Genomic DNA, 12501 nt, shown 5'->3' on the forward strand with positions numbered 1-12501 from the left:
CCATAGCAACTCTTGGGGTGTCTTTTTTTTTTTTTTTTTTTTTTTTTTACAGAGACAGAGAGAGAGATAGTTAGGAACAGAGAGAGATGAGAAGCATCGATCATCAGTTTTTCGTTCTGACATCTTAGTTGTTCATTGATTGCTTTCTCATATATGCCTTGACCGTGGCCCTTCAGCAGACCGAGTAACCCCTTGCTCAAGCTAGCAACCTTGGGTCCAAGCTGGTGAGCTTTGCTCAAACCAGATCAGCCCACGCTCAAACTGGCGACCTTGGGGTCTGGAACCTGGGTCCTTCTGTATTCTAGTCTGACGCTCTATTCACTGCACCACTGCCCGGTCAGGCTTTTTTTTTTTTAATTAAGTGAAAGATGCAGAGGCAGAGACAGACTCCCGCATGTGCCTGGGCTGGATGCTTTGCCCATCTGGGGCCGCTGCTCCATTGCTCAGCAATCGAGCTACTTTAGCACCTAAGGTGAGGCCATGGAACCATCCTTCAGGGCCAACTTGCTGAAACTATTTGAGCCATGGCTGCAGGAAGGGAAGAGAGAGGAGAGAGAGATAAAGAGAGGAGGGGGAAGGGTGGAGATGCAGATGGGCGCTTCTCCTGTGTGCCCTGACTGGGAATTGAACCTGGGACATCCACATGCTGGGCAGACACTCTACTACTGAGCCAACCAGCCAGGGCTGGTATCTGTTTTTTTCATGCTGACTGATTAGACTTCTTTGTCAATGAGAAACATTGGCATTTGGGGTGCATTTTAGACATGCCTCAGGTTTTCTGCAGCAGTCTTCACAAGTGGTGTGTGTCGGGTATGGGCCACCATGCTCGCAGGTTACAGGCTTTGACCTTGATTGTTTCTGCCTCCTACCGTGGATTAGTCTTCGGCTATGTTTTCTGTCACTGACTCACAGAGGTCCTGTTAGTGAGTCCTAATTTTGGAAATACTATGTCTCAGGACGCTTAGAAGTTTTCCCATCTCGCCTCATAGAAAACTCCTTGACTGTCGGAAAAGGGAAAGGAGGGTCATTCAGAGGATGGGAAGAGTGGAGGGAGGACGGGGTTGGGACAGGTGGAGGCTGACATCTGAGGCCCTCCTACCTTTATTTTTTCTTGGACTTTTCTTCCTTTCTCTTTCTCTGTGTTTCCCCTCTTCCTTCCTTTCTGTTTTTCTGTTCCCTTTCCCCGTTGTTTCCAGTGTGTACTAAAAAGACACAATTCTGGGGAATGGGATTGAATTCATACCATGGGGACCGAGATGGAATTTCAAGTCACTCACCATAACTCAACTATATATTAGAGAATTCTTATGAATAGAATCACATGGAATGTGGTTTTGTGTTCTCTTTCCCCAGGGACCCTTCCAATTTGGCTTTGGAAAGTAAATTAAGGGTGGGATTTGTTCCAGGAAGTGGACTTTTTAGTATAGCTGTGCATCTAACTCCAATGTTAGAGAGAGTGCCTTAGTGATTGATGTTAATGAGAAGTCAGGATGTGGTGGTAAGTGAAATCCCCAAATGTGTCAGAAACATACTTCTGCCTCCTTTTGTTTATCACAGTTATCCTTCTACTAGAACTATCAAAGTAGATTTATTTTGGCTCATTTTACCCTTCTGTCCTCCACCAACACTGGCAGGGCGGGACACACAGAAGGGGAAACAAAAACAGCGGAGGCCCTGGCCAGTTGGCTCAGTGGTAGCACATCGGCCCACTGTATGGATATCTCAGGTTCACTTCCCGGTCAGGGCACACAGGAGAAGCAGATGGTTGCTTTCTCTCTTTCTCTCTCTTCCCCTCCCACAGCCATGGCTGGGTTGAGTGCATTGGCCTAGGTGCTGAGAATGGCTCTAGAGAGCCTCCACTTCAAGTGCTAAAAATACCTTGGTTATGAGCATGGCCCCAGATGGGGGTTGCTGGGTGGATCCTGTCGGGGCACATGTGGGAGTCTGTCTATCTCCCCTTCTCTCCCTTGGAAAAGAAGGGGAAAAAGGAATAACAAAAAAGAACAGTGGAGTGGAGTCAGAAGACCTCAAATTTTGTCCCGGCTGTGTCCCTCATTAGCTTGTGACCATGGGCACGTCATGCAGCTCTTGAGGCCTCAGTTTTTCCCCTGTAAGAAAGACAACCTCCCACGGTGGCCTTGGGCCATGCTACAAAGCCCACCCTCACACAGGAGTTGTCTGCACAGTCTGGCCACAGAGAAGGTACTCTGCAAACGCCTGTCCATTCTCCTTTCCTGTCTTGGAAATGCTCACAGCCTGCATTGGCTTCCCAGGGCTGTCATAACACATTACCACAAGCTTGATGGCTTAAAATGGCAGAAATTTATTCTCTCACATTCTGGAGGCCAGAAGTTCAAAATTCAGGTGCCTCCCGGCCACCCGCACTTCCCACAAGGGCAATCTCTCCCTGACTCTTCCTGCTGGTACTATCTCTGCGCTGGTGGTCATGTGGCCACCTCCTCTGTGTCCATGTCTTATAAGGACACTTCTCATTGGATGTAGGGCCCACCAGGAAAATCCAGGATGATCTCATCTCAAGACCCTTAATTCCATCTACAATGACCCTTCTCCCAAATAAAGTCACTTTTACAAGTTCTGGATTTGGGCATGGACATGTCTTTTGGGGAGAGTCACCATTCAACCCACTACCCACACTTTGAGGTTTAGGCGTTTTTATAACTACTTCAGTGAATACACAATCAATTTGATATTAATAAATCAGAACATGTAAGGCAGTGGTAGTCAACCTGGTTCCTACCACCCACTAGTGGGCGTTCCAGCTTTCATGGTGGGTGGTAGCGGAGCAACCAAAGTATAAATAAAAAGATAGATTTAACTATAGTAAGTTGTTTTATAAAGATTTATTCTGCCAAACTTAGCAAAAATCTGACATAAAGTACTTGGTAAGTAATTATTATTATATGCTTTAACTTGCTGTAACTCTGCTTTATAAATTTTATAAAGTAAAGTTACTTCCCTACTTTATAAATCACCATTACTGTGGAACTGGTGGGCAGTTAGAAAATTTTACTACTAATAGAGATACAAAAGTGGGCGGTAGGTATCTTCCCTGATATAAGGGAAGAAAAAAGAATGAACATTTGCTTTTGTTTGTTCTGTATTTATAAGCGGGCAACAAGCCTCCTCTCCTGGGTCTGCAGCTCAGGAGTGATGAGTTGATACATTCATTATCCTGTGCTTATCCCATCTGCTGCCCACATTGCACGCACCTGGGTGGTGGGGGACTGCAGCCTGCCTGTCACAAAACCTTCTGCTGTGGCCCTGCTCTGACCCCATCTCTGATGCACCTTGGCTCTCTCAGCAGGGCTCCTGTAGCCTGGTTGTCTGACTTCCAGCCCTGGTTAGACTCTTGTTTGCTCCCGGAGCCCCCTTTCACTCATCCTGCCTTGGCTACTTCTGGAACCTTCAGGAACCCAACTTAAGCCTATAAAGTCATCCTGAAACCCCTCTGTGTACTGAAATGTAGTGGATGGAAAGTGGCCTCGTTGGCTTCAGGTGGGCTGACTGACAGTGCTTGGGGCAAGACCTCTGCCCACAAGCTTCTGTGTCCTGGCTTTAGTGATGCATTCAGACAGTGGCGAAGCCTTCCTGAGCCCAGGTACAGGGTATCCGAGCCTCCTCACAGCTGCCTCTGAGGCAATCTCAGTTTCCACTCATTGCCGGTGGTGTTTGGGCTTGTTCCTCCCAGAGGTGGTGGCAATCCCTGAACCTTCTCAGTCCTCAGGGGCACTCTGTGGCTACAAAGGAAGAGAGCAAGTATGAAAGGTCTTTGAGCTCTTGGGACCAAACAATGCTGCTGAAAACCAACATCTAAGAAAGCAAACCAAAACAAAAAAACTAAGGCAATCTGGAGGCATTGTTGCACTTCAGCTGGAAGCAGGAGGGTCTCTGAAAAGCACCCCTTCTAAGGAAAGTAACAGTGTTGCCTTGTGCCCTGAAAAGGCAGGGCATTGGCAGAAGGATGCAAAACCCAGGGGCAGCTATGTGCTGGGAGGAGAGTAGGGGGTGTGGCAGCTTCAGAAGGGGAGCAGGCAGAGGCGGATTAAGGTCAATTGAGGCTCCCGGTGCAGAAGAAAATATGGGCCCCTTAAAGAAAAAGAGACAGGAAAATAAAAATACACGTTAACCATATTTTTAAATAAATAAAAAATATTATGTACTATTAATGCTAAAATTACACATATGAAACCAACTTAGTGTCATTAGAAAAAAGTGTAAAGTTGGTTTTGTGGGGCCCTTCAGAAGTTGGGGCCCAGGGCGCGCGACTGGTGCATCCGCCCTTAAATCCGCCTCTGGAAACGGGTAGACATAAGTCCCAGCCCTGCGGAAGTGACATAGCTGGGTCGGGTCACACATCTCTGAACCTCAGCTCTGAAAGGCGGGAGTGGTAGTGACCAGGGCTGCCCTGAGGACCAGAGGTTGCACATGTCACTGGCACTGAGGGGGCCCCTGAATATTACAGCTATTGCTGGGATTCTGCCTCTGATGCCTTCTCAATGCCCCTGTCCCCACCACAGCAGCTGGGGCAGCCAGTTCCTCTGGAGACTCCCCCAGTCATGCTTAGACCTCTCCTGCTGCTGGGTCCAGGCCTTTGTGTGGACCTGGGTGCTTTTCATTCTCGGGACCTAGCTCAGCACTGGTATACAGCTGGTGTTCAGAGCTTGTCTGCATAAGGAAGGAACATCTACCTTTAGCACTATACCACGCGTGACATGGTATATCTCTATGAAGCAGCAAGTTAAATAAATGGGACTCTAGAGTCACCAGTCACCCTCTGGAGAGAGCTTGAAAACTTTCTGTCATGTTCCAACTCTCCTGATTCACCATGGAAGCAGGAAAGAGTGTCATAACAGTGACTACAAGTGTGTATTTCATGCCAAGCTCTCTGCTATGCACATGGTCGACCTGACCTAAAAACTCCCTTACAGCCTGACAGGGGTGAAGGGGGGACTCTTGAGGGGACAGCCTCACTAAGAGGGGAGGGCACCCCACTGAGCTCTCTGAGGCCATGGCACCCAAAGCAAAGACTATATAATGACTTTCATGAGCCCTAAGTGCCTGTGCCTTCATGTGTCTCTTCCTCCATTAAAAAAAACCCATATGTATGTATGTATGTATGTATGTGTATATTTTATGAGTGTACTGGTATAACGACGAATATTACCCAGGAGGTATTATAATTATATTCATTTTTGTTCTTCAGGTTATAAAACAGGTTCTGTGCCTACTTGTACCTAATAGACTAGCCTTTCAGGTTATCCACAGGCTCTGAGGGTGAAGTGGTAGTGGCTGTCCTGGTCCCTTAACTGGCCTCTGTCTCCGCAGGTCCCACAGCGGATGGCAGCGGAGGCCGAGGGTGGCCCCAAGGACGGCGGCGGCGGCAGCAGCAGCGTCCCGGGCGTGTGGGGCACTTGGGGCCCCTGGTCTGCCTGCTCGCGTAGCTGCAGCGGCGGCGTGATGGAGCAGACGCGGCCCTGCCTGCCCGGATTGTACCGCACACGTGGCGGCTCGCGGACCGGAGCCCCCACGCGCCCCTTCATGGGCCACGTGGTGTCGGCTGTGCGCACATCGGTGCCGCTGCACCGGAGCCGCGAGGAGCCGCGCACCCCCGCCGGCCTGAACGCCAGCCGCCAGGGCCCGGCGCTGTGGGGCAGCCGGCACCCACAGGCGCGGGTCCACGAGCCCTCGGAAGAGAGAAGGTAAACTTTCTTCCTGCCCCTGCCTGCCCGCTACTCCCCTTGCCCTGTCCCTGTCCCTGACCCGATGTGCCACGCGCTGCACTGCACTGCAGATTGCTTGCTTAATGTGTTGCTTCTGCTGGGCAGGAGGAATTCTTGGCTCTTCATATCTTCTTTCATCTTTTGATTTATTTTGCAGCTTTTTAAAGCGTTGAGGCCACTCCCATCACTCTGTAGTTCTGAATAGTCTTCAAAGTGAAGCTAATTCTAAGAAATCCTCAGGCATCAACCTTAGGGAGGCCTGTGGAGGGCTGGAGAGGAAGGGGGTCAGGAGTAGGGAGACCTCCCCTCCCAGTGCTGCCCACCTGGTGCATGGGGAAAGGACCCCCCCCCCCCCCCCGCGCGGATTTGAGCTGACAAGGTGCCTTTTAAGCTCATAGAAGTTTCATATCCTTAGACAAGCTATATTTCTGGAGTGTTACCTGCCCACAGATTGCAGGTATCGTGTTTCTATGAACTTTTGTAGAAAGTTTTTCCAAAGTTATTTTGAGCACACAGCTTTGAGGCTATGTCTAATTAAGGACCTAGATGTTATTCAGTCTTAATAAAATATAAACGTAGAAATAGCATAGTGGCATTAAAATAGATGTATAGCTCTCCATAGCAGCTTCCCTGGCTAAGCCAGCATAAATACGCCCAATGAGGCAGTGCCCATGGGAAAAGGAGGAACATAGGGCTGAGTAGAGCTTGTCAGTGGACTTCTCAAACAATATTTACAGATTACAGCATTCATTCAACAGTCTCTGTTGGTTGCCCTCGGCCCACACATGATAACAGGATCTGAAAGAATAGTCATACAAAAGCATTAATAACAAATAAACATCTACAGGAAGAATAAAAAGTGTAAGAGTTGGTCTCTGCTTAAGAAATGTGTCATTTAGTGGTCAAGCTGAGCTACTGCCCATCCCAGGCAGGGCATGAGCCTGTCAGGTGGGTGGCCTAGCCCCTCTTGTTAGTTGCTGTTCTGACATCAAGCATGGTAGCCACCTTTCCCAAAGTGGCTAGATGCTGCATGAGTGCTTCCCAGCCCAGCGTTGCAAGCTGTCTCTGCTGGGGCCTGGCAGGGAGGAGGAGATGCAGCCCCCCCTGGCCTCCCTGATACAGGTTCTTGAACTGGTCAGCAGGAATTGGAGAGGGGACCATTTCACAGAGAAGATGGTTTAGCTGAACTCTGAGGGACAAACTACATTTGGGATGATTGAAGAGAGAAGAGCTGAGAGTCTTGGCGTGGCCTGTCACTGGGAGAGGAAGGGGGAATCAGCTAGGGGAGGATGCATCCTTCCCACTCTTTCTGTGTAGAACCTGGAGTACCCTCTACCGTCACTCGGGACAGAGGGACTGCTACTGTTGAAGCTGAGGGCTTACCACATGTTACCTCCTTTCATCCCGAGCACACCCCAGAAAACTCCCCAGTCCCTTACAGGAAGTGCTTATGGCCCGTGCACTTTAGAATTCAGAACTATTCAGATTTTAGAAATGTAATTCAAGGCATATTACGCACATTGATGGCATTCCTTCTCTGGTGTGGGGCAGCATCCCATAATCAAACACATGATTATTTCTGCAGTGAAACATCTGAATGTTCACAACACATGGGATAAAAGAGACCATAAGCAGCCTATGTCCATTAAGGTCAGGTTGGCTTCCCAGTGAGTGTTGGCACCAAACTGACAAAACATTAAAAAGAAAGACAAAAACTTGGTTTTCAAAACCCTTGGTTTCAGAATTGATAGATTTATTAATAGTTCAGTTTTGTTGAAGGCCTGTTCTATGTCAGACACTGTTGCTGTCACATAAGACTGACAAATGTGGAGGCCCAGAGAAGTGGAGTAACTTGCCCAAGGCCACACAGCTTACAGAGGCAGACTTAACCGCGGGCACATCAGGCACGTGCCCTGGGCCCCGACTTCTGAAGGGCCCTGCAAAACGCCAACTTTACACTTTTTTCTAATGACACGAAGTTTGGTTTCATATGTACAATTTTAGCATTAATAGTACATATTTTTTATTTATTTAAAAATATGGTTAACATGTATTTTTATTTTCCCTGTCTCTCTCTTTTTTTAAGGGGCCCAATATTTTCTTCTGTGCCCAGGGCCTCAACCAGCCTTAATTTACCTCTGCACAGCTAGTGTATGGAAAGTTAGGATTCAAACCCAGGCAGTTCTGGCTTTCTCGGTCTGATAAAACAGATGTTACAAATGAGGAATCTGAGACGCTAAGATATTAAATTTATTTATTGATTGATTTTTCTTTCTTTCTTTTTTTTTAGAGAGAGAGGAAGGGGGAGAGATAGAGAGAGAAAGAGACCTCAACTTGTTGTTCCACTTATTTATGCATTCATTGGTTGATTCTTGTATGTGCTCTGACTGGGAATCCAACCCACAACCTTGGTGTATTTGAATAACTTTCTAACCAACTGAACTAGCCAGCCAGGGCCTGAGGCCTCAAGTTATTAAATGAGTACTCAGAGTCCTACATAAAGCCACCAAGAAGCTGGGATTGGAAGGTGCTGCTGACTCCAAGATCCCTCGAGTGCTCAGGGACTTCTCTTCTAGCCCCATGGTTGAGAACCTGGACAAGCTGTCTAGGAAGCAGGCTCCAGCTGGCTGCTGGCCTGGGCTGCAGGCTTTTCGCCCATGCGTTTTGGCAGCAGGGAAGTTTTCTCTTCTAACTTATTGACAAGGGGCCAGTTACTGTTTACTATGAAGTTCCTACAAGTTTTTGTCATGCTCTCATAATTTGACAGTTTCAGATGAAATAATCCAAATATTAGCCTGGGAGTCCTGTGCTGCCGACAAATGTCACGCTCTTTCCAGCTGACAAAAATCGCATTTGCTTATGTTTATTATTGGTTATGACTTTCATAGTGTATGTGACCCCAGAAGAAATGTCAGCATGTTCTCTGGATGGCTGTCTACCTCACTCTCTGTTTCAGGTTTGAGGTTTGAGCCCAAGGCTTATTGGGGCTGGGATGTTTAAGAAACTGTTAGGTTGTTATACTGGGCAACTGAAAATTTAATTGGAGCCAGATAACAAATAAAACAAGACTATTCAACCTTCCAACAAATATTTATTAAGCATCTATTATGTTATAAGGCTCTGGGACCGACACGAAGTTAGAAAAACCAGGCCGGGGTCTCAGGACTCTTCCTGCCAGGCCACAGCAGCCATTTGCAAACTGTTTATTTTAAAGCATAACAATCCTTTGTGCAAAATGAGTCTTAGACAGAGGCTCCGTTGGTCACACCCACTAAAGCTGAGCTGCTTTGGTTGAAGTCTGAGAGACACTATTAAATCCCGGGGTCTAGAGCCCAGGGAGGCAATGGTTTTAACCTTGGCTAACCATTAGAATCTTTTGCCCTTTTTTTTTTTCTTTTACAAATCTTGACACCCTGGTCTCATCCCAAACCAACATCTGAACCTCTAAGAATTGTGCTCAGACATGGATATAATCCAGCAGAGGTTAGGAATCGTGGATCTGGAAGTATTTTTGGAACCTCAAGGTTCTGTGGGAAAAATTTAGGCATCAAATATTGCCCAGCAGAATTTTCCAGGTTTACTGAGCTCATAGCAGCATCTCTTGCAGTTGGGTGGGGAGCCTTGTTAAAAGTAGAGCTGTCCTGACCCCACCGCCTCCTCTGCTGAATGGCGATTCCGTTTCTGGGTCTGTGGTGTGGCCAAGGTAACTTCATTGTAAATGGTTCTGACACACTCCAGAGTTTGAGAACGACTGCTCTAGGAGGTTAGAAAAGGCATGAAGTATTGAATAAATACCTTTCTCACGGTCAGTGTGACAGAACAGTGATGGAATGGCCCTGGCCACCATTTTGGAGCATGCCTTCTGCGGCAATGCTCTACCTCGTGAGGCAGAGACATAGATCCACGCACTAAGACAGGGAAACTGAGGCTCAGAGGAATGAACTGGATTGCTCAAGATCACCCTCTTCACAAACCACCAAGCCAGAATTCTAAGTCGGCCTGTTGGAATCAGATGCTGAAGTTTTCTTCACTGAAATGGGTATTTTTGAAATGGCTACTTTGGAAGTGAGGCTGCTCACTTTCCAGCAGGTGAGCTCAGGAAAGCTGCTCAGAGGTTGGACAGTGTGAGCCACATGGATTTGCAGTGAAGGCATAAAAAGAACTGCATCTCTTCCTTGCAGTGTTAGCTCTCTTAATCAGGCAAGTCTTTGCACCTCCAAGAGGAGTAATCTTGGGGGCCTGGTACTATGGTGATGGGTAAGTGGAAAACCCACCAAAAATTGCATGAGGCGGTAGTCAGTACAGGTATGACCGGAGTTCAGAAAGACAGACATTCTTTGTGGGATGGAGCTGTCTAAGAAGACCACACAGAGCAGGATTTGAACCCAACCTTGATGAATAAGTCAATTTACTTAGCTGGAATACATCTGGAAATTTCTTGGGTTCACTTGCTTCCATATCAGACCTTTGTCTCATTACCATCCACACGCATCCACACCCAATCACACTCTAGAAAGCCGAAGAAACCGTGTCAGTATTTGTGGTAGCTCTCCCAAGGAGCCTGAGCTTCGGAAACTTACTAAATTTCTTTGAGCCTCAGGGGCTTGATCTTTCAAAGGAGAGTAATAATAATACCTATCACATGAGATTGTTGGGTTGGGGAATAAGTTCGTAGCGTTTTTATATTTTCTTTTATTTTACAACGATTTGTTTGCTATTTGGCAAAGGGTAAGTATTCATTCGATAAAACTCTTTCTTCTCTACAAGACTATGTTAATTGTATTTTTGAGTTATTTAATTTTTTATTAGTTTTGAGGCTTAGAAATGGAATACCCAGGAGGCAAAAATCAACATTTTCGACACCTGCTCTTCTTTGCTTTTCATCGAGGTCAAAAAGCTGCCAAAGCAGCCCGGGACGTTTGCAACATGAATGGAGAAGGTGTCATAGGCAAGTCTACAGCACGGAAATGGTTTGCAAAGTTCAAAAATGGCGACTTTGACGTCGATGACACGTGCCGCAGCGGAAGGCCTTCTGAATTCGATGAAGAACTGGGAAATGCTCGAAAAGAATGCCACGGTCAACAAGGAGCTCTACATTGCCCAGCTACACCGCGTGAATGAGGCTATTCGACTGAAAAGACCTGATCGACATGGTCAAACCATACTCCTTCACGACAACGCCAGGCCCCATGTTACACAAGTCGTCAAAGCCGCACTCGAAGAGCTCGAATGGGAGGTCCTTCAGCATCTGCCGTATTCTCCGGACCTTGCACCAACCGATTACCATCTTTTCCGCTCCCTGTCAAACCATATGAAGGGCGTTACCTTCGATAACAAAGAGGTCCTTAAAAACTGGCTCAACAACTTCTTTGACACCAGACCAGGCGATTTTTGGTGGAACGGCATCAACAAATTGGTCGAGAGGTGGGAAGAGGTTGTAAACAGCAACGGCGAATATATAATTGATTAACTTATTGATATAATTATTGTTTTTTGTTTAAATAAAAGTCTTCGGTAAAAACGCTACGAACTTATTCTCCAACCTAATAGATGCTCACTAAATTACAGCTTTGCCATTAAGGGCTTAAAGGCTGGGCATTAGTGTATTAGAATTCCAGTCAGAACTCTGGTTTTGCAGGAAGGATCACGTGGAGACGCAGGGGCTGCACAGGAAGATGGGGAGCTGGGAACTGAGGACCAGTCCAGGAAGGCAGGATTCTGGGCCTGGACATCCTGCCCTCTGCCTTTTCTTCTTGTGGCCTGCTCAGAAAAGCCCTCCATAAAGTGTGGCCTTCCCCTGGGACTTCGTCAGAGCAGTAGCCACCCGGGAGTGTTCAGCCTGCAGGTCTTGGCCAATAAATTCCACAAGGGCACTGGACCAAGTCATCCATCCCTCCCTCCCTCCCTCCCTCCCTCCCTCCCTCCCTCCCTCCCTCCCTCCCTCCCTCCCTTCCTCCCTGTGTTCCTGTGATGGCTAAGGGGGAGGGGGAAGGGAGAGGAGCGGGTCAGGGGAGAGGCAGCGTGTAGAGCCAAGCAGTAACATACTCCTGTGACATTGAAGACACTCTGAAGTAGGAGAGCCTTTCCCCTCAGTTTCTGGACTGGATGCCTGCAGACTAAAGGGAGCTGGAAGGAGACCCTGTTACCAGAGAGCCTTCCCTTTTATAACACTGAAACTAAGTGGATTTCTTTCCATTCCTAAAGATATCTGGCAAAAACGGCATCCAGAGAGCCTTGCCTGCTCAGTCTGAGTACATAATGTTACAGAAACGTGTTGTAAGTGTCTGCTGGCTGGTCACAGTGAGCTCCCACAAAGTCAGGGTAATTTTCTCACCACTGTGGTCGCCAGGGAGCCCCCAAACAGGCAGGCTTTCCTTGCCAGTGGGCTTCCTTCCTTACGCTTGCCTACAGTGGCTGGTTTTCCTGCCCGTTATCCATGCGAACTGGCTGAAATGTGTGGGACAGGAGGCTGGATGACTTTCATTCAGAGCTTTTCAAGATCCAGAGCCTTCCTCCCCTTCCCCAGCGGGCATTGCCAGTCTAGAACTGCCATCTGTCAGAGACAGTTGTAGGAGTCTGGAAGATGAAAGTCCCAATTGTAAAAATCACAGCCACTGTTTCCACTAGGTGGAGTGTGTCATATCCCTCAGGTGGCAGAAGTTGTGGAGGGCAGGCTCCCCAAGATCTCTTGGAGAAGTAGAGCTTGCTTCCTGCTGGGAAGGAATTGGCCTGCATCAGGGATGTTCTTACAGAGGTTGGG

General features: G+C 47.6%; 1 protein-coding gene across 1 annotated transcript in view; it reads left to right on the forward strand.

Annotated features, from left to right (window-relative positions):
* The window catches only part of THSD4 (thrombospondin type 1 domain containing 4), a 692972-nt gene that overhangs the window by 85776 nt on the left and 594695 nt on the right, over positions 1-12501 (forward strand). The window contains exon 4 of the mRNA XM_066277962.1: positions 5347-5720. Coding sequence (XP_066134059.1) covers positions 5347-5720 — 374 coding nt within the window. The remainder of the gene's footprint in view (positions 1-5346; positions 5721-12501) is intronic.

The sequence above is a fragment of the Saccopteryx bilineata genome, chromosome 4 (assembly GCF_036850765.1).
Source record: "Saccopteryx bilineata isolate mSacBil1 chromosome 4, mSacBil1_pri_phased_curated, whole genome shotgun sequence".
NCBI lineage: Eukaryota > Metazoa > Chordata > Mammalia > Chiroptera > Emballonuridae > Saccopteryx > Saccopteryx bilineata.